The 20,489-nt window shown below is 40.7% G+C and overlaps 2 protein-coding genes across 2 annotated transcripts in view; one reads left to right on the top strand and one right to left on the bottom strand.

Annotated features, from left to right (window-relative positions):
- kdrl (kinase insert domain receptor like) overlaps nt 1-3,228 on the bottom strand; it is a 46,483-nt gene extending 43,255 nt beyond the window's left edge. Inside the window, 1 exon segment of the mRNA XM_030793107.1 lies at nt 2,673-3,228. Coding sequence (XP_030648967.1) covers nt 2,673-2,736 — 64 coding nt within the window. The 5' untranslated portion in view covers nt 2,737-3,228.
- Nucleotides 3,229-6,616: 3,388 nt separating this feature from the next.
- tex11 (testis expressed 11) lies at nt 6,617-17,107 on the top strand. The gene is made up of 29 exons (XM_030766293.1): nt 6,617-6,644; nt 7,012-7,127; nt 7,214-7,298; nt 7,442-7,515; nt 7,692-7,772; nt 8,210-8,329; nt 9,151-9,231; nt 9,414-9,499; nt 10,003-10,060; nt 10,150-10,245; nt 10,361-10,442; nt 10,580-10,658; nt 11,183-11,334; nt 11,428-11,513; nt 11,611-11,748; nt 11,841-11,943; nt 12,114-12,238; nt 12,374-12,459; nt 12,646-12,699; nt 12,816-12,856; nt 12,994-13,080; nt 13,204-13,274; nt 13,530-13,646; nt 13,957-14,029; nt 14,288-14,437; nt 14,574-14,682; nt 14,840-14,960; nt 15,789-15,956; nt 16,790-17,107. Exons 1-29 carry the CDS (start codon nt 6,617-6,619, stop codon nt 16,859-16,861), a joined length of 2,739 nt encoding a protein of 912 aa, XP_030622153.1. The 3' UTR covers nt 16,862-17,107.
- The last annotated feature ends 3,382 nt before the right edge of the window (nt 17,108-20,489 follow it).

Here is a 20,489-nt window from a genome sequence, read left to right as displayed (position 1 = left end):
CAGCAACACCCTGAAAAACAGATGACGTAGGAGTGCTAGAAACATAAAATGAGGAATATATGGAATGCTGTTAGGTGATGCTGGGGAGTAAAGCAATATCAAATTTGCTGAGATGTGCAAAATTCCAAAGGTACATTCCACACTCATCTGGGAGACTAATATCTGAAAACTGCTTGGGGCAATGTCCAGACAACTTCAAGATGTCTCGTATCTCTTTTTAAATTGCTGCATTATTAGATCTCAGATAGCCCCTGTCCTTCTCTAGAAACATATCCATTCCCAAGGTTTTCTTTTCTCTTTCTTCCCATGAGGGGGTGTAATTCACATAGTCATTGCTGTAAAATGATTGTTAGCTACCTGTGTTTAATCCACTTTGATAATTGTCTGGATACCCTAACATTCTGGCCAAAAAAAAAAAAAGTTGTAAGTGTAACATGCAAGATCAAACTGCCATCTCCATCTCATCTGACTACTATTAGGGAGGCAGTGAATGCTTCATGAGTCAGTCACTACGGAACTGCACAGACGTGTCTGCTCCCGGAGAACAGAAGTGATTTAAAGAAACCCTGAGAAGACACTGCAAAGATGTGACTTTGATGTCAAGACAACACATGTTGAAACCACAGCGGATAATCACAAAAAACATTAACAAAAGTTAAAGTTACATTCAACTGGAGATGTTTAATTATGGTTTAAATTCTTTTTTTGTTTCCTTTTTGTTTCCAGGAAATCAGTTGACCCATATTTTTTTGGGGGGGGGGGGGGGTTTACATTGTACATGTCAATGTCCCAGTCTCATGTATAAATCACATCTGGCTCCTACGGACATGGAGATATTTCATATTAGGACAAAATGACACAAATTTTCAAAGTAATAAGTTACAGCTCTGACACAATATTATGTACATGACAGACCATTCCTAATTTCTGATCCAGCTTTTCTGAGCAAGCGGACTGAGTCATGAGCCATAGAACTGCCCTACTGTAATCATTTACCAAAACTGCTTTTTGCACATTCTCTGTTCAGAAAGAGGGTAGAGAAGTCGTTACTGACAGTATCGTGCATGTCAAGCCACAGTGTAACAAAACCGAAACCTGAACTACTGCCTACACTGTAATATTTTCCTTTCAATCACACTGCATTGCGTTGCCCTTACATGTCAATCAAATCCATCGCAATGTGCATAATTTAACGTAACTGTGTTTCAAGCTGTCTCTGACTGCAAAGAAAAAATAAAAGAAAAAGAAAAAAATAATGAAAGAAAAAACAACCGCAGCACCATACTCTAAAACAAATGTCTCTCCCCATCTGTTGTAGAGCTGAGATTCCTTGTTATAACTAATGGCTCTACCATACAACCTAGACGTTTAGAAAACAATGGACTACTTTTCCGTTTCACCATTGTCCTCAGGAGGAGAGGCTGACAGACATTTCAAGTTGACGGAGAGTCTAAGGAGCCTGAGGAAGGCATCTTTACTCAGGTAGCGTGTCACATTTCCGTGACCTCTACTGGCCAGAACAATTCCAGGGTGCCTCCTGCCTCTCCATCCACTTCCTCCATGTGTCTTTCCCACGCTAGGCATGCGGACAGTGAAGGAAATCTACTTGGAACCCTTGTAGACAAAGCTTGAAGCCTCAAAAGTCATGGGGGAATTTCCTCTGTTTGGATCTGACTGCGACCGCTGTTTATTTGGATAGGGGGGGAGGAAGACATATATCTGTGGTGCACAACAGGTCCAGCACAATGCAGAGGAACATCCACCTTTTATACTCTGTCTAGTTTATAAGAAGGTGAACGAAGATAATCATACAGCCAAGAGTCAACAGCGTATTCGCTCTGTTATAAACACACATTTTCCTCTCAAGATGGAGAGCAACCTTTCACACTGGAAATAAGCAAAATAATATTTCTCTGTTAAACAGCTTTCTTTAGACTTTGAAAACATTCCTGTTATTTTCCAATCAGTTGTGCTGACTTGTGCGTGTGTGTGTGTATGTAGATTTGAGAATATCTGAACGATTCAGTAATGCACTGTTGACCTAATCCTGACCCACAACAGATTTCAAAACAGCTACATCAAACTAACCACATCGTGAGGGCGACAAACGATCAGTAAATGTGAAACTTAACATTGGTTTTGCGCCACATAATAGCACGACAGGAATGGTAGCACACTCCCCCCTGTGTATCAGACCGGAATTGCAGTAAAGCACACCACAATTCTCACAGGAGCCGTCTCTGCCTACAACTAAATACACCCAGTCAGGTGCTGTAATAGCTTTAGTACATCTAATTAAACATAAAAATTTTAACTTGCTTGAAAATAAATGTCCGTTTGCTGCATAATGTTAATTAGTTCTCTAAAACTTGTAATGGAAAAATACAAAAAAAAAAAAAGAAGAAGAAGAAGAAGAATGACATTCATTTGATTCTGCCAATGAAGATTGAGGATACCCTGTACAAATGCAGTTTGTCGATGGCATACCTTTGTATGGACAAAAAAGTGTATAGAAGTGATAGTCATTGCATCTGTTTATATATCTTGTGCTAAATTAGAAAGACCTGAGCGTAACCATACAAGAAGCCTAATCATACAAACCGCACAAGAGAGGACAATGATAGCGCGCAATAGGTGAATATGAACTTCGCATGCCGTTATTTCCCACTTACCGCTTAGCGACGTGACACAATATAATAAAGCTGTTAGTAATATCGCGTTGCCGTTAGGTGTCATTCCGCTATGAACTCCCGAGGATTTTCCTTGAGAGTATTCCAAAGCTTTGCAAAAGTTCTTCGAAGAACACTGATGCCAAATGTCCAAAGCTGCGCGTTGAAATTGAAGTTTGGTCGTTCTTAAAAACGTCTGAAGAGATGCTAACTTTGTATGACAGTTTATATATAATAGGAGCTCCTCTCGTTGAAGTTAATTAGTGGTTGTAATAGTATCCCATACTGAGAGCTAGAGACTCCTAAAATTCGAACTAAGCTCTAGTCCCCGCAAAAACTGAAATGAACAGACAAGAAGCCAGTCCTCCAGGGCAGGTGCGACGTTTTCTCCTTCCTCCTTAGAATTGAAGGGAATTTTAACAAGCGCCTCCCTTTATGTCCTCTAAGTGGATAGTGTAGAAGAAAAACTGTCTTCAGCTAAAACTTCTTTTTACAGAAGCACCGTATAAAGCGATCTGTCGATCTGTACTGTGGATAAAATGGCCACTGTAATTCATGGGCAGAATTTGTCATCTGTCTGCTTGGCTACCCTCTTTTCCGTTTGCGATACCCGCGCAGTGCCTTTATAGCGAGACAGGGCTGGCATGCAACGTCACTTGACTGGAGCGGGTGCGCTACGCTTGAAACGTATTAATCAGTGCTTAGTTCAGATTTCAGTATCTGAGATATCGCTCTGATAAATGTTTTCGAAGGGCTCACGTAAAAATGCTATACTATAATGTACTGGATTTGAGTCACTTTAATTTGTCTTATTAAAAAGGAATATGAGATCTTGTCCTATTTTCAATGTAGAAAAGTGAAACAGTGTTTTCCACGACTAAAAGTTCATTTTTCTTCATGGCAGTAAACATTCCAGCCAAAACCAAACCTTGTAGAGCACACTCGATGTAATTCAGCTGAAGCAGCCAAAATACTTGAGGACAAAGGTGAACAGACATTGTTTTACCTACTAGAAGATACGTGAACAAACACCCAAGATAAACATTTGTAAGTTTTATTTTTAGCTTTGGGAGCAGGATACACAGCTTTTTTTAAAATTAATATATATATATATATATATCAATGCAATACACTCAGGTCTCTCACCCCACCCTGCCTGCCAGGATCCTTCTTGTGTTCCCATGATGTGGATGTTAAACAGACTGTTTTTTTTGGGGTGGTGTGTGTGTGTGTGGGGGGGGGCTCTTTTTTGTTATCTTGCAAGTGGAGATAGTCACACTTCTGATATATACATACAACACGAACAAAGTTCTTGTGTTGTATGTAAGCACTTCCTGTCTTCGCCACAGCAAAGATTCTGATGTTTTAATAGACGAGAACATCTGAAGAGTATCTGACTCTGTTATACAATCCCATGTCCGCAGGATCTCGGATAAGCGTCCTTAGAGGGATTTCATCCTTCTTTCCACTGTAGCATAAGAATGATTGGGAAAATTGGAGTACTGCACGTGACTGCTCAATGTAAAATTCATGGGAAAAAAGGTTACCCAAGTTTTGAGTGTGTGTGTGTGTGTGTGTGTGTGATTCAACATAACCACTCTTGAACAGATTTTTCTATCTAATTGTAGAAAAATGCTAACACGAAAGGTAAAAACACCTTCAAATATTTTGAGGTGAAAGTAAGAAAAGCACTGAAGAAAGAGTTTCTCATACCTACAAGCATATTATTCTGCCATGTAAACTGTAGTCACAATTTCACTTTTATATCACACATTACATGCGTTACATGTATTACATGAACATCCAACATTATGTCTCCTGTGGTTGTATTTCAAAGTCAGTCAGCTTGACTTAATGAATGAAACCATGGCTTAACTATCATTTTTTCTTATAAAATATATATACTGGTCTTTTGAAAAGGTCAATAAATCATTAGCTTGATTAGAATCCATTATACACCCAGACATATATCTTCCAAAATTTCTGCTGTCCAATATTGCCAGTTTAGGTTTTTAAAATTACACATCTGGATTTAGTTTTGTACACGTACATTATCCACTCACTAAGACTCCATTGAGAGAATGAGAAAATCACTGGTAATACCAAAGGGCAGTCCACAAAAGATGTAGTCAATTAACCCTTTTAAGCAAAGCAATTTTGTGGCGAGACCACATATTTCTTTCCCAAACATGTTGTTACACAGAGGTTAATTATGTTTTATTTATTCATTTATTTATTCAAGGATCTATTTTCATCAAATACTTTATACCAGTAAACAGGCTTTATTAAGAAAATTTGTATGTGCATTTAAAGGTTACACAGGTAGACATTACATTTTCTCGTGAGACATTGATTCCCAAATTCTGACAGGCAGGGTAATGGATTCATTTTGATTATCTGCATTCAAAACAGTAGCTCAGTTCAAATTATCTTACTGACAGATAAATCCATCAGCTGAATGGAATGGCTAAACTCCAAACAGTAACCTCCTAAAAAGTTTTACTCCAAATGAATCTTTTATAAAAAATGTTTGTTCGTCTTTAAGTAACTACAGAACTTCATCCCTGTACCTCCACTTAAAGCTGAGACTGACTATTTTCTTTTCTTTTTTTTTTTTTTGCCATAAGATTTTTCAGATCTGCTAACAATCCCATTAGGCCAGGAGGGCGGCTAGATAAGACTCAAGCACAGACAATTGCTGGAAGCTGAGGCCTAAAAGGAATGAGCCTTAAAGACGTTTTATTTTTGAATCTCGTGAACAGGACACAATAAGAGGCCTCAACCAACTCACAGTTTACACAGCTTACACAGCTTGAGCCCCTTAAAGTCAACAACAACCTGCATATTCAAACACTGTACCAACACAGAATGTCTTATGAGATAGCCCGACCTGTTTGACTAACACAGCTATTATGCATAAACACTACTGCTTTTACAGACTGTTCAAACCACCACTTATGCAGTCAGGGCTCCTTTTTTGTCGTAAACATCTTGAATTACTTTGATTAAAATGACCCCCCCCCCCCCCCAAAAAAAAGCATACATTCCTGACTAAACAATATAGTCTTGAAACTTTGTACACTTTCAGTAAACTAGGAGCAAGTCCTAATGGAAACTGGTGGCAAATTGCTGTTTATTCTAAGGACTATAGACAGGATGTTGTTTATTCTGCACAGGTATGAATTTCATTTGAGGCATTTATAATACGTTTTTAGAGGCTAAAGAAATAAAAGCGAACGGATTTTCTCAACGAGGAACAACTATTTGATTAATTGCCCGTCAAATATTAATGTTTTGTTCAAGATACCACCTCGTGGTCATAAAGAACACTGCATCTAATGACGTTGTAAACGCCCAGAGTTGGACCCCTCTCCAGATAGCGGAGGCCGAATATGTTTTATCCGCCCTATGTTCTATGGCTAATTATTGCTAAAAGAACTATTTTGTCATATTATATTATGTCATAGAATAACACATATACATCCCTGAGGGGTATACATGAAGCAGCATCTTTAAATTAACTGGGTAAATGTCCGCCAAAGGCCAATACAGTCCAGTAGGACTGTTCGTACCTCTTACAGTTTTTTGGCAGTTTCGATTTTTGGCTCAATGTTATCGAGCTCACTGAGAAAACTTGCCCGCTTCAGTAATCTACCCCTAGGAACAAGCTAACGAACAGCCTCCCACATAGGCGCTCGCACACGGACACGCACACACACACACAGAGGAAAGAAAGAAACAACAGCCACTCGAGAGGGCTATGCTTTAAATCCTGCTTGTTGGCCTCCTAGGCTGTCCTAGACTGAGGGAGCTCGCGCTTTTTAAACTAATTCGGCGACATACTATTTGTGACGCCTCATACCTTAGCCCCGACGACCAGCTGTCTAACAAGTTGAGATAATTTTCGTATGACCCGTTAATTTCATGTCCACACTGTGTCCTCTAACATGGAACTTTTTGTCATAAATGTGAAGGGTAAGAGTCTTCTCTTGACCTGAGGGACTTAATTAGCTTTTTGAGGTGCTGCAGGCTAGCGTGTCATAATTTGTTTAGTCAGCTAGCTATTAAGATAAGACGCAACAGGGAGTTAGAAGATACTGTTATTGTTTTACAATTGTAACAAAGCCAAAGTGGTTTCTTAACTAATATTTTACTTGAGCGAGTATTCAAACTTCAGCCTACATCCCTCTCGTTATTCGCGGCATTAGGATGAGGCGAAGTAGGCCCCAAGTAAGCTTCATATCAGGCCGTTGTTAATATCTTTTGTTGATATGTTCCGATGTTAGTTTTATTTAAAACGTTCAGATTAAGGCAAATGACCATGTTTGGTATTTATTAAAAGATCTCATCGAAAAATTATTAAATAATGAAAACCGTGCAAACGTGGACGAGGTGATCGAGAAGCTGTTCAGTGAGACAACTTTAACTTTGGAGAGGACAAGAACACAGAATCCCCAGGTATTACATTACTCCACACATTTGATCGTACAGTATTGTGTGCACATTTTTTTCTTCTTCTTGTAATCGGTGAGACATTTTGGTAGGTGGAAGAATATGCCATTCAGTTGTGGAACTGGGCAGTAACCAAACGCATAGGTTCAACTATCAATGAGCAACAGAAAGCTAAAGGTACCCATTCTCTCGAGTTCCCATAACATCATAAGCGACTGAATGACGACGTTTAGTGTCTGTAAATAATAAACGTGTGTTTCACAGTGTTTTCATCAGAAGCTAATGTCCTGACTCGCCTCTTTGATCTTGTGTGTACTTAGTGCGTCATGCTGCATGCAAACTCCTGTCTGCGTGTGCGTCTGAGTCAGAGACTTTAGTTCGCAAGCAGATTTTGGTAAGTGCGCCCCCTGTCACGAAGGATCTCATTGCACTGAAAATAGAGCAGGTCTCAGAAAAGTGAAAATTGTAGTTTTGTTTTTTGTTGTTTTACTAGTTAACCCGTGACGATGATGTGTGAAAATCTTGTTTCGCGTCAGCTGTAAGTTCTTGTGTGTTAACATTTTCCTTGAGATGGCCAGTAAGACTGGTAGGACATGGCTTGACTGTAAAAAGCCACATCTGGCTGATGACTTCTTTAATCTTGCTGTCAAGGTGAGTATGCATTCATTTTTTCCTGTTACGTTTTTAGTAGAAAGACAAACTGTGTAAAAATAAAGATTTTACTAAGTTTACTTATTCATTTAAAGGAGAACTTCACCTTAGAACTGTGGTAAACGACTTATATGAACATATGTAGAAGATGTTCAACAGACATATCTAATAGAAAGCGTTGGAGAGATATAAGTACTGCTTACATTACATATTCACAATGAAATCCGTAGGTTTTTTGTAACAGCTGGAAAAGATTTTGAAAATGAAGGCTGAGTTCTGCTTATCACAAGCCATACAGTCGTTTGTTGTTAATGTAGAAATCTGTTTCATCACAGAGAGTATACAGCGGGTCTGTTTTTGTAAGGCATTAACGGGATATGTTGACCTAAATAGCTCCTTTGATGGTTGTGTTGCTACTTTTTTGTGTGATTTCACAGAGCCTAGAGACACTTTACAGCAAACTAACGTCCCACGGAGATAATTCTGCTGATATCGACGCACCAAAAGCGGATGTTGAGAAAGACCTCCTACGGGTTCTGTCTTATCAAGCTGAATCAGTGAGCATTGTCACCTAGAGTACAGTCAGACTTAAGCAAATGTGTTTAAAAAGTGAGGGAAAAAAACGACGCCAGGCTAAGCTACCTGTCACACACTGCAGAGCTTTGTCTTAGATTTTTGACAGTGGTCACTGTGTGTCCCGTTTTTGTGGCCCGTGGCCTAAAGGTTAGAGAATTGGACTCGTGTCCGAAAGGTCGCTAGTTCGATTCCCTGGAAACATTCCAGGGAATCAAACATTCATGGCTGAAGTGCCCTTGAGCAAGACGCTTAACCAGCCAACTGCTCCGTGGTCCAAGATGGCAGTGCGTGTGAAGTGCAGTGCAGTGGCTACTTACCACGATCCTTAGGACACGCAATTTCATCCACTGTGTATATGTGCTGCGTATATGGTTTGATTACAATAAAGAGAATGATTATTATTACTATTATTATTATTATTATTATTATTATTATTATTATTGTTATTATTATTATTATTAGTTTAGTTTTCTGTACTCCTTTGGGGGATATGTCAGCTAATGTCTCACTCCCCCTCCTTTCTCATTGGTGGTAACTGGTTACACAGGTGTCAGACAGCTATAGTAGTTATGAGTATTGAACAAGGAACATAGTTCATAGTATGAGAAGATTGTATTCTGACCCCATTCACCTTGATTGACCCGGCGGAGGTGTATGAGGAGAGCTTGCTTCAGCGAGAACATGAGTGATAGGACACTCCAAACTGAAAGAAACACGGGTCACAAAAATTTTAAAAAGACTGATTCTCCGCTGACTCCCATGAGGCACTGCAAGACATTTATATGTTCATTTTTTTTCGTAGGCTGTTGTTCAAGGACAGCACGAAGAGGCAGTTGCTTTTATGCAGAGATGTAAGGAAATGCTCCTGCGACTCCCTAAAGAGGTACGACAACACGTTAGAGAAGTTTGATTACAATTTCATTTCAAGAATTACTCTTAACAGTTAGTAAGTTAGTATAGCATTGGCTGTTCATGGAAGTTTGATATGTTTAGATTCAGACACTTTTTGGGGTGCCCCTACTGAAAACTGTACTGTTCTTGCGAATTTTCTGTCTTTCTTTCTAGACTGGATACCTTTCCCTCCTGTGCTATAACTTTGGAGTGGACACATACAATCTGAAGAAATATGAGGAGAGCTCATTTTGGCTCAGGTCAGCACATGTCTTAAGAGGTTAAATTTGGAATCCAGAGATAGATAGCATGAGGAGATTTTATTGCTCTGTTATGACAGTATTACTGCTGCTCTGAAACTGATTGTTCCTGACAGTGTAAAAACATGACAGACATACGAAGTGTTTAGCGTTTAAGTGACAAGTGCGTCCACAACTGCCAAAAATTGTTTAAATAAAAACAAATTATAATGCACATTGATACACTTACCAGGGGCGTATTTAATACTGCAGTTGTGATTTATTTGGAAAAAACAGAGGTATTTCATGAAGCGGGAACGCTCCATTAGGCAAAGCTCTTCAGCCAAAAGTCAAAACTGTTATACAAGAAAGGTTCAAGAGTATTCCTATCGGACTACCTTGACTTTAGACGCAAGTTATTCGGCTAAATGAGAAATCCTGTTGCGTGAACATGCCTCCAGGCCTTATTTTTATTCTGCGCTCGCTGTTGCTGATTCAGTTTTTATCTGTCCCGTGGTCTTTAGCCAGAGTTTTGACATTGGGAAGATGAATGCAAAGTACTCCCCGGGTCCTGAGATTCAAGTAAGAAATTTAATATGAAAAAAAAAAAAAAAAATGCCGCTGCACGTGAATGTTAGCCTCACTGTATGATTTTATTCAAATGTTTACAGGCGAAAGTCTTGAGGCTTCTTGCCACGGTGTATCTGGAATGGGACTGTCAAAGGTTTCAGGACAAGGCTCTTAATGCTGTTAGTCTGGCTAACAAGGTACTGAACTCCAGTGTATCTGCGACATGAATGGTCTGTAGTTTTCAGAGACTTGTTACAGATACACCTGGACAACATACCGCTTTGGCACATTCTCATATTGTAACTTCACCAGGAAAATGTACACCCGTCAGGACTGTACCTCAAGATCCGTATTTTGCTGCAGAGTGGAGGCAGTGATGAAGAGGTGAAATCCGGTAAGACACTGCCTGTCCAAAACACTTCCGATTTAATGAAAAAAAATCTGGTAGGCTATTTTATGCATGCGTGTAATTTTAATGCATATATGTATGTATGTATGTAACATTGAACTTTTCTCCGTCTTTCTTTCAAGGACTCACAGAGTTGCTTGAATCTGAGGGTCCTCTTGAAGTTTGCCTGGGTACAGTAAAACTGCTAATGGCTGAAGAAAGGTAAACGTCTTAAATAGATATAAATGTAACTCTGTACTGTGCTAAGACTTTTTAAAGGCTCATGTTATAGTCCTGAGGAGTTAGAGCATTTCTAGTGCTGTTATTCCAAGGGTGAGAAGATGATTTGAAGCACGTGAATGCAGGTAAGTTACTTTTATGTAGGAAAGTCTGTATATTGCTGACCACTTTCGATTGTACATTTAACTCCGGTGTGGCAGGCCTTTTTCTTCTTTTTTCATATGTCATTCTTTGTTTGTTAAATGTCAAAGGTATAAGTGAGCACATACTTTTAATCTACAGATTTTATAATTGTCTACTTTATACTAAGTAGATTTTCTTACACACATATAATCTCACATCTCATATATGTGTGCACTCAAATGATTAGGCATTTCTCAGACAGAATTTTGGCACTAAAATAAAGACATAAGAAGGACATATATATATATATATATATATATATATATATATATATATATTACTTGGTGTAAGATATAATGAACACACTAATATTATGTTATTAGAGAGGTCCTGGCCTTCGATTTCATAAAGAGAGTTTGCCAACACTTTGAGTCTTCTCCTGACCTGGGCTCTGCTTTGGTCCTGCATATTGAACTCCTGCTTCAGAGAGGGAAAGAACTGCTCGGCAAGCAGAAAATTGAGGATGTCATCACAGGTACTTATCATCATGTAATGTTTGTTTGTTTGTTTGTTGTTTTAAAACAGTTAAACCTATGACATGATTGACATATCTGATGCCCTTGTTCAGGCCACTACACAGGGAAGCAGCTATCTCCTCAGAATCTTACCTCCCTTCATCTGCTCCTCTGGGACAAAGCCTCCAAAAGCTTTGAGGTGAGGTTCCTGCAGTTTGAGCTACGGTGATTGAAGTCGGAATAAGTTACTATATGTCGTCAGCCTCTTTTATAATAACCGGTTTTCTTGTGTCTAGGCCAAGAGTTACTCTGATGCTCTGCAGTGGTATAACTACTCAATGAATTTTTACAAAGCGGGTCAGGTGGATCAGAACCTTGCCAAATTGCAGAGAAACCGAGCCTCCTGTTTCCTACACCTTCAGCAATTGGATAAGGTACCACACAGCATATGTGACACACTTGGTCAGTATGAAAAGTTAAAAAATAGTAAAAAAAAGAAGGGGAGAAAAAAAAATCTTTGTTTTAGGCTAAGGAGGCTGTAACAGAGGCGGTTCACTGTGATCCAAACAGTATCTTCACACAGTTTAGTTTGTACAAGATTGCTATTCTCGAGAACAACGTAAACAAAGGTAAGCGTGACCCGTGTTCGAAATCCCAGTATTCCTCCATAAGACAGCACATATCTACTCCTTCTCCATGTTCCAGAAAAAGGAATGGTCTGGAAGGGGGTTAACCCCCTGCCTCTGCAGACAAAGAATGCCTTCTAGCATTTAGCTTTGTCAAACTCCCTGTCAATCAGCCACTGAAGCCGTGAGAGAGATTGGCCGTCTGGCCCAGGCCCCCGTGACGAACGAGGACCGAGTTCTTATGACGGAGCACGCGGCCGCTAACCTCCTCAGCCTGGCCGCGCAGATTGCTCTGGAGGTCAGATCAAATCCGCAGACTAATGAGTGTTTTAGTCACCTTTACCTCAGCCGGTCAACAACGTAGCGTGTAAGAGTACCGCTGTGAAAATATTAGGGTGTTTTTTTTTTTGTTTTTTTGGGGGGTTTTTTATAGAACGAGCAGCAGGACACGGCCATGAAGGCACTGGAGAGTTTGTGTGAACACTCACGGGACGTGACACAACTTCTCACTGCCCTCAGGTCAGTCACACATATGGTCGAATAGTCTCAAGTCGGGGACCTTTGACCCCAGATTGTCTAGCATATGTTAGTGTCAGCACGAGAATAGCCTTGTGTGTTAAACGCCCGAGGCGTGCATGTACGAGTCAAATAAGATATCCTTTATTTGCCCCTAACAAGTTTTTTTTTTTTTTTTTTTTCTCGCAGATGTTTAGTTCGTCTTGTGCTTTCAAAAATGGAAGAAGAAATCGATGAGAGCAGGTCGAGCGATAAGTGTTTTATTAGTAAAACCAACAGCGCAAAAATAACTGAAATTTTTTTTTTTTTTTTTTACTTTTCTTTTCTCCTTCGCTGACTGTATCTCTTACTTACTACAGAAATGCAAGTCTTGACATCCTCTTGTCATATCTAAATATGGGTGAGTGCACTGTAATGACTGAAAATCCTTTGAATTTTATGTTAATACTTCACATCGGTCTATCACATCAGTATAATGCTTTAAACCTTCAGTGTCTGGGGTGCAGTTATGGTTCATGCCTGTATCTAACTCCACAGGACTGCAGAAACTGTCTCAAATGAACCAAGGGCTAAACCTGGGAGGAGACCAGCTCTCAGAGGAGGCCAACTGGTTTAGGAAAATAGGTGCTGTACTCGCTCCTTTTTTTTTTTTTCTCTCTTTAAAAACTGTGTACTAGTGATGTGGCTCATGCTTGGGACCTTGGCCGTAATCTCAAGCCCAATAACTACTAATCTTTGACTTTTCAGCATGGAATTCTGCTTTGCGGTGTGAGAATAGTCCCGCCAGGATGAGGGATTTCTTTGTCCTTTCCTACCGGGCAAGTTAACAAATTTCTGAATGTATTTATTATAGATTGCTAGTTTTGTTTAGAATCTTTTAAACTGTCCTGCCAGACTTAACCGTTTCCATCTTTACTTGGCTAAAACTGATCTGCACTTAAGAAAGGAAAAAATATCTTGCAGGATCAGAGACTCTGCAAAGATAGGTTCTCCCATCCGTCTGAAATTGATTAATAGAAATGTATGCAGGAGTAGAGCAGTAAACATGTTTTTGTGCCTTTGCTTTGGCCTAGCTGTCCCTGATGTGTCCTACAAACAAAGGGCTTCTGATGGGGCAGAAAACATGCCTGCTTATGGCTGCTGCTGCATCTCTGGAACTCTGCAGGACCTCCTCTCATTCGGAGCAGCAAGTATATTAATCCAATCTCCAGTTATTCGCATTTACCTACTGATCCAGGATCTGTAAGCCCTGATTACTTTACGTGGCACTTCCCCAAACTGGCACGGTTTAAGTTATTCATAGTTGTGTGTAAGGGAATGCAAAGGATCAGGACTAATCAGAATCTTTTCTTCTGTTTTTCAAGTGGTCCGTTTGCCGTTGTTCTCGTGACTTTGAAATTTGTGCTGTGTTAGCACCGTGAGCATGTGCACAGTGTTGCAGGTGCCATAACATCCCAGCAGAGGGCACTGTTTGCTGAGTCGGCTGTGTGTGTGTTTCAGACAGAGCTGCTGACTCAAGCTTTAGAGTACATACAGACCTGTAGGGAGGTGTGGAGAACTGTTAAAGCATCAGGTACTCTCTCTTTTCTCCCTCTACCGTATCACTCTAATTTTTTCATTTTAAATGACAGAGTGATTTCTCCAGAACAGGGGTTTTCAACCTTGCAGCCATGCAGCCCCCCCCCCCCCACTTTGTCTAGGTTTGAACTCGCGCCCCCTGTGGGGCAGGCCCCGCAGGTTGAAAACCCCTGCTCTAGAACAAAAGTGACATCTTTAGTCCATTTGAATATGGATTGTGAAATAAATGGGTCTTATTTTCCCTCTTTGCCAGGGGATTTTTCGCATGATCCCACGGACACTTTACTGCTCCTGTATGAGTTTGAGGCCCGTGCTAAGCTTAACGACCCCACGCTCGAATCTGTGCTTGAGTCTGTTTTAGAGCTAGAGAACATTGAGGCTAAAGTGCTGGAGACCGTCGCAGGTGAAAAAACATTTACGTTTTCCGAATTTTCCCCCACTGTGAGCAGATTTAAATTTTTTTTTTTCCAGCAGCGATTTAAATGGAGCGAAATAAGGTTTTTTGCGAAAAATACAGTGATTTGATTGTGTTTCTGTAGCTCTTGCCATGGAACCGCCAGCCCATTTCCCAGTGCTGTGTAAAAAAGCCCTAAAAACGGCTCTGTCATTGTACCGCCGAGGTCCACGGATGGACCCGACCCAGTACAGGTCAGCCCAGTGCCGTAACCGCTCAGACTTCACACAGTTCTGCTTTACCCTGCTGTCACACTTCCTAGTTCACAAACGCTTGAAAGGAAGCATTAAAGACAAAAAAATAAAAAATCGGTTCGTGTTTCTCTTGTGTGTTTCTGTGTGTCTGGAGCAGTAAGTGTTTGCACAGTCTGATCCAGCTGTCCCTGCCCAGCGGGGTGTGTGAAGTTGAGCCCCGTGTGCTGGAGGAAGTGTGGGGTTACTACGAGGAGGCCCTGTCCATCATCGGCTCCGCAGTGAGTCGAGTCGACCGTGATGAATCAGCACTCGACACACATGACCTGTAGCAATACAGCCCCGCAATTAACCCCCCCCCCCCCCACCCCCAAATCTCTAAAAGGATCTCCTCTTTCTCTGAAAGGGCTTTCAGCAGTGCTTCAGTTAGCAGATGCTCCATTTACCAAGCCCTTCCTGCCAATTTGGATGCTAATTTGAATATCTTGTATGAAATTCATTTTTTTTAACTGTTTTTTAAACTAGAGCTGGAGAGGTTTATCACTCCAAGATCAATGCGTGATCTTGAATTTAGCCATTCAGATCCATTCTGCGTCCTTTTATAACACTAAGACGGATGCAGGTTTTTGTATTTCTCTCCTGTACCAAGACAAGTTTATCACACACATCATCAGCTGACCTCAAAGTGTCTTCCGAGTAAGTTCCTGAGTTTGCTGTGGAATGCTGTTTTGAACAAGCTGACATTTGACACCCAGTGCATTCTTTAGAAAGAGTGTTTTTTTTTCCCCCCAATCTCGTGCTTATGATGGCCCCCACCGCTCTGCCTGATTTAGGTCTAACACACCTGCCTCCGCTAATCAAGAGCTTGATGATTACCTGATGAGTTGAATCTAAATCTAAAATGATCTAAAATGTGCAGAGATGTACAGGAGGATTGTAAAAGCATTGCTTAAAGGAATTTGCAAACCAGACGGAGGCAGGTCCTTTGGCCGGACGAAGGGCTGTCGGTCGGCTGGCTGGCTGGCTTTATGGTCAGGGGTGGGTTTTGTTTGTGTGAGAGGTTCGTGGAGACAGATCATCAGACAGACTTGTCCTTTTTTGAACCTCAGCCTGAAGACTTCCCAGAGCTGGAGGTGCTTTGGCTGCTGACACGAGCGTGGAACACCGGAATCCTCCTCTACAGTCTGGCTCAGTACCCAGACGCTGAGAGATGGTGTGGCCTAGGAATGAGCTTCCTCCGCCACCTGGGCTCCCTGCAGGAGAGCTATCAGACTCAGGTAACGCAACGGGGGGGCGGGGGGGGGGGGGAGCGCAGGGGCATGTGGTGCGTGGGGAGGAAAAACGTTGCTCGCAGCAGCTGTGAAGAAAAATAAGTTTTGAGTGTTTCACTCTAGGCAAGACTTCTTTCAGATCTTTTTTTTTTTTGTTGTTGTTTTTGCCCCTTTTTGTATGTTCTACTGTTGCCTTGAAATGCGGTATTCAAACTGTTTTGTGCCGATCCTGTTGTCAGCTTATGCAGGGCTTCAGTTTTTAGTCTCGTCTTCCATCGCCCGGAGACAGGTTACGCAGTAGTGGGAAGTTTCTTGCGACTGAACAAATCTTGAGTCATATCAGCTCCTATCTCATCCTTTTAAGATTTGGCCCCCTTTGCATTCAGTTAAAGAACAAGAAAAGCATAGTTCAGAAAGTAAAAATATGAGCCCCACATATACCACTTTAACCTGGCCACGACACTCTGCATCTCTCACTGTTTCAGGCCACAGATAAAAATACTGCTGCTTCGGTGGATGAGAGGAGCGTTATATAAACGAGTACTGAAATACTGAAGGATTACTGAAGAGTTCTGTCTACTGTATCAGTACTTCATGTACTCTTTCCAGTGTTTAAACCCTAATATGCCTAACCGAGGATTAGCCCGTCAATGTAAGGTTTATTTGTAGACCAGTAATGATGATGATGATGATGATGATGATGACAGAATTACTGAGCAGCTAGGGCATTTGTTTTTTGTTTTGTTTTTTTGACTGAAGTTCATGGTTGGTGTTTGACCTTGTTTTTGCTGACCATGTGAACAGATGAGTCTGAACTGAGAATGAATTCACTCCTTCAGATGTCTGGGCTGTACGGTGAGGTCCTGGACAGACTCGATAAAGCCAAGAAGAATCTCGTAATGGAAGAATGACGGGCGGGTGTCTCTGCGCCTAATTACAGAGCTCACCCATATGCTGTCAGCCTCTCGTTAAGGAAAGACGCACACAACAAGACTGAAATGCGCTTACTTTTAAGTGCATGTCGGGATGTTTCACAGTTCTGATTGTGACCGTAGGGGCACAATAATCGTACAATGAATTTTTAAACTCTTTCGTAACAGCAGTTCAGCATATCTGAAATTATTATTTCATTATTGTAATTTATTTAACAGCGTTGACCATTGATTAACCTTGATAAACCACTTTGAATCTACGCCTAGCTGTTCCTTCTGATTGTTGAGAACATCTTTGGAAGTATTCAAAGAAAAAAAAAAAAAAAAACCCCACCAAAATCATACCAGAGTCACATATTTTATTATTTTCAAACAAATAAACTTGTCCAGTCCAAAAAAGAAAATAAACAACCAAAAAAAAAAAAAATAATAATAATAAAGTAGTAGCAGGACTGTGTTCCCTCCAGATCAGGATATAAAAGACTGGTCTGCCTTGTGTCCTGATAGATTCTACCGTCTGTAGTCACGGGGAGAGGACACTACTGTACAATCAAAGGGTTCATATTTGCAAGCACTTACCGCACATGTGTGCCGTCACATCAACAACTCATCACCCCAAAAATAGGGAAAAAAAAAAAACAAAAAGAAAAAACAAAACCAACAAACAAAACCAGAACCGCACCGCACCCCTCCCCTCCCCTTCCAGTCCCCCGAACAGAATAGGTTTTATTTGATCACGTCTCCTCTGGAGCAAAGATTCAAGATCCTCATCAGCACACACAGAGCCATTCAGATTCACCGTCATTCTAGAGCAACCTCAGTAGAAAGAGTACAATGAGTTTAAGTTCTTTGGGCTTTTACTGACAAGGCCGACTGACACCAGACACATTAACAGTCAGCTTTTGTTGTTGTTGTTGTTTTTTTTCCACTCAACACCAGAAAGGACCATTCCTAAGCTAAAAAAATGAAATAGTAAGTAATGCTCCTGGTTTTTCCATTAGAATCATCCCTAGGTTGCCGTCTGCTTCGCTCAATTATTATAATTTTCATTTATTTTATTTTTTTAAAACTTTTTTTTTTTTTCATCTATACACTCAGACAAGTTCCACAAGAAATCACAAGTAGACAGGCCCTAGTTTTGGGAAATCAATTCCCAACTGACTAGAAAATGTGTTTTCCGATAGGCAGCTGCAGATCTTTTTTTTTTGTTTTTGTTTTTTTGTCTATAGAGAAATACCAACGTTACGGCACATTTGTATGGAAATGAAACCTCAGAATAATTCAAAGTTTACTTACCTGACGTTTGTGATCTATAAAACAATGTTTGTCCCAGTTGATTCACACATGCATGAAGCACAGGTGAGGGGAATATTTACATTTTTGTTCAGTTATCACACCCTTTTTAAACAGTCTGTAAGCAGTTTTTTTTAAATGGCTCTGTTCCCTTCGATAAATCCCTGAACTCTGGTTTTGACACAGGTATGACAGCTGGTTTAGCAGAGATGTCTAGCAGGTCGGAACACCTGTTCAGAAAATGCCTATCGGAGTGAGTGGGGGGGGGGTTGGGGGGGTGGAGGGTCAAAGGGCGTGGTGATTTTTTTTTTTTAATCGTCTTCTGAGGGCACAAAAGAAGCTGGTTTGGCTCTCTGATATTTCCAGACTTCTTCAAACTTGCCCATGTATGACTAGAGAGGGAGGGGGAGGGGGGAATCAGTGCAGTGCATGGGGAGCCTGCGAAGTCCCTCTTAAAGCCAATCAGTACCATCGCTGCATGTGAGCAAGGTTGTCATACAGCGCCCAGGTCCTCAGGAGTTTTTTTAAAATGGCACAGCGCAGGAAAACAAGAAGGTTCTCTCCGGATGAAATCTTGTCCACTCAATTTTCAGGAAAGGATTTCCAGCAACACAGTACTTACACGAAACCCCTGACGTGTTTAAAAAAACAAACAAACAAACAAACAAACAAAAAAAAAACACGAGAAAGATTTCTCTCAAGAAATACAGAAATTATTTATAATATTTTTCAGCTTGTTTAGATGAACTGTGGAAATGCTTTCTCTCACTGGTGAGGGGGGGGGGGGGGGGGGAAACAAAACAAAACAAAACAAAAAAACTGTCCTCGCATATTATTTTAAAATTAATTCTCCATCGAAGCGTGATTGTTGCCCTTCAGCCGAGAGGGCAGCAATAGTATCCATGCGTGGTATTCCTGAGCTAGCTCAGCACGTTCCCAATACAAGGCTAAACACAGTGGAGTAACACCAGCCCAGAAACAGAAGGGGGGGATTTATAACTTTATACACAACAGTTTGAATGAAACCTATTTTCTGGGGGGGGGGAGAAGGGGGAGGGAAATTAGGCCAGATCCGGCCCCATTAACTCTCGTTTAATATTTAAGGACATCCAATACAGTTATTGTCTTGATTCTACCCGTTTTTGTTTTTTCTTCTTAAGGCCGGCCACTGAAGGCGGCTTACAGGACAGTACCGTGTTACCGTTCAGTCTGAAGAGAATAGTCATTGGAAGGCAGAGATACTGCAAGTGGGCTGTCTGCTCTACAACGTCTTCATAAGAGCGAGGGAGACTCGGCTCCTGCTCATTCTAACTCGTCACAATTCAGTCACTTAAGACGAAGGATAAGCAATCGAAGGAGGAACATAAAAGGATCTCGAGGAGGAGAGACTCTTAAAAGTCTATTGCACTCGCAAGTTAGGCCTCCGTCTAAAAAAAAAAAGGTCGAGGAAATTTGTTCTGTTTGTAAGAACGCCAAAATATTTCCCATCTTCATTCAGTACTGATTAGATGACAAATTTTTGTTGCTTCCCCCACCACTGGGCCAATAATAATATTAATAATTGTTGGAATTTGTATTTATTGTAAGGCAGTTTGGTGTTCTGCAGGGAGCCCAATTACACATCTCCACCCCCCCATCTTTAATACAGAGCAGCTAAAACCACAAGAAAGAAAACACAAAAAAAAACCCAAAAAAAAACCAAAAGACAAGTAAATGAAATCTAACAGCCCTCCAAGTAGACAATTCTAGTGAAGTGTAAAATGTGTACCATAGTATTTAATATAATGTAAAATCTCTCCGTCGGATTTGTTATTTACCTTGTGATTTCAGTAATATAAACATATAGATTCATACCCCCCTTTTCCGTTTTGTTCCGTCTCCCGAACATGTCTTTTATTGGCTGCACCACGGACAAGTGGGCAGCCAATCAGATAGCAAGCTGGGGTTTTTTTTTTTTTTTTTTCCTTTCTCTTTCTTTCTTTACTGAAGATCACCAGTTTGTAAGTTCCTCCGCTAAATCTCTTTCATACAAGTAGAAACATGAGCAATGACGCCAAGAACAGTACCATCAGCAGTCTTGATCTGTGTCTAGTCCTTGTAGAAAAAACCTCTTTAGTCTTTTCTCGGCATCTTTCGTGTCTTTATAAGGAAACTTTTGATGAACATATTACAAGGGGTCCGGCTTTTAAACGATGTGTCTCGCTCCCCACAGCAGCTCCGTGACAATCCCGTTCGCCTCACCTCACTCTTGTTCAGTAAGACGTTCTCATCTTCCACAGTCCATTCAAACACACAAACGCTTTCATTCATTTTT

Source organism: Chanos chanos, chromosome 2 (assembly GCF_902362185.1).
Source record: "Chanos chanos chromosome 2, fChaCha1.1, whole genome shotgun sequence".
NCBI lineage: Eukaryota > Metazoa > Chordata > Actinopteri > Gonorynchiformes > Chanidae > Chanos > Chanos chanos.
This window is presented reverse-complemented; position numbering and strand designations above follow the sequence as displayed.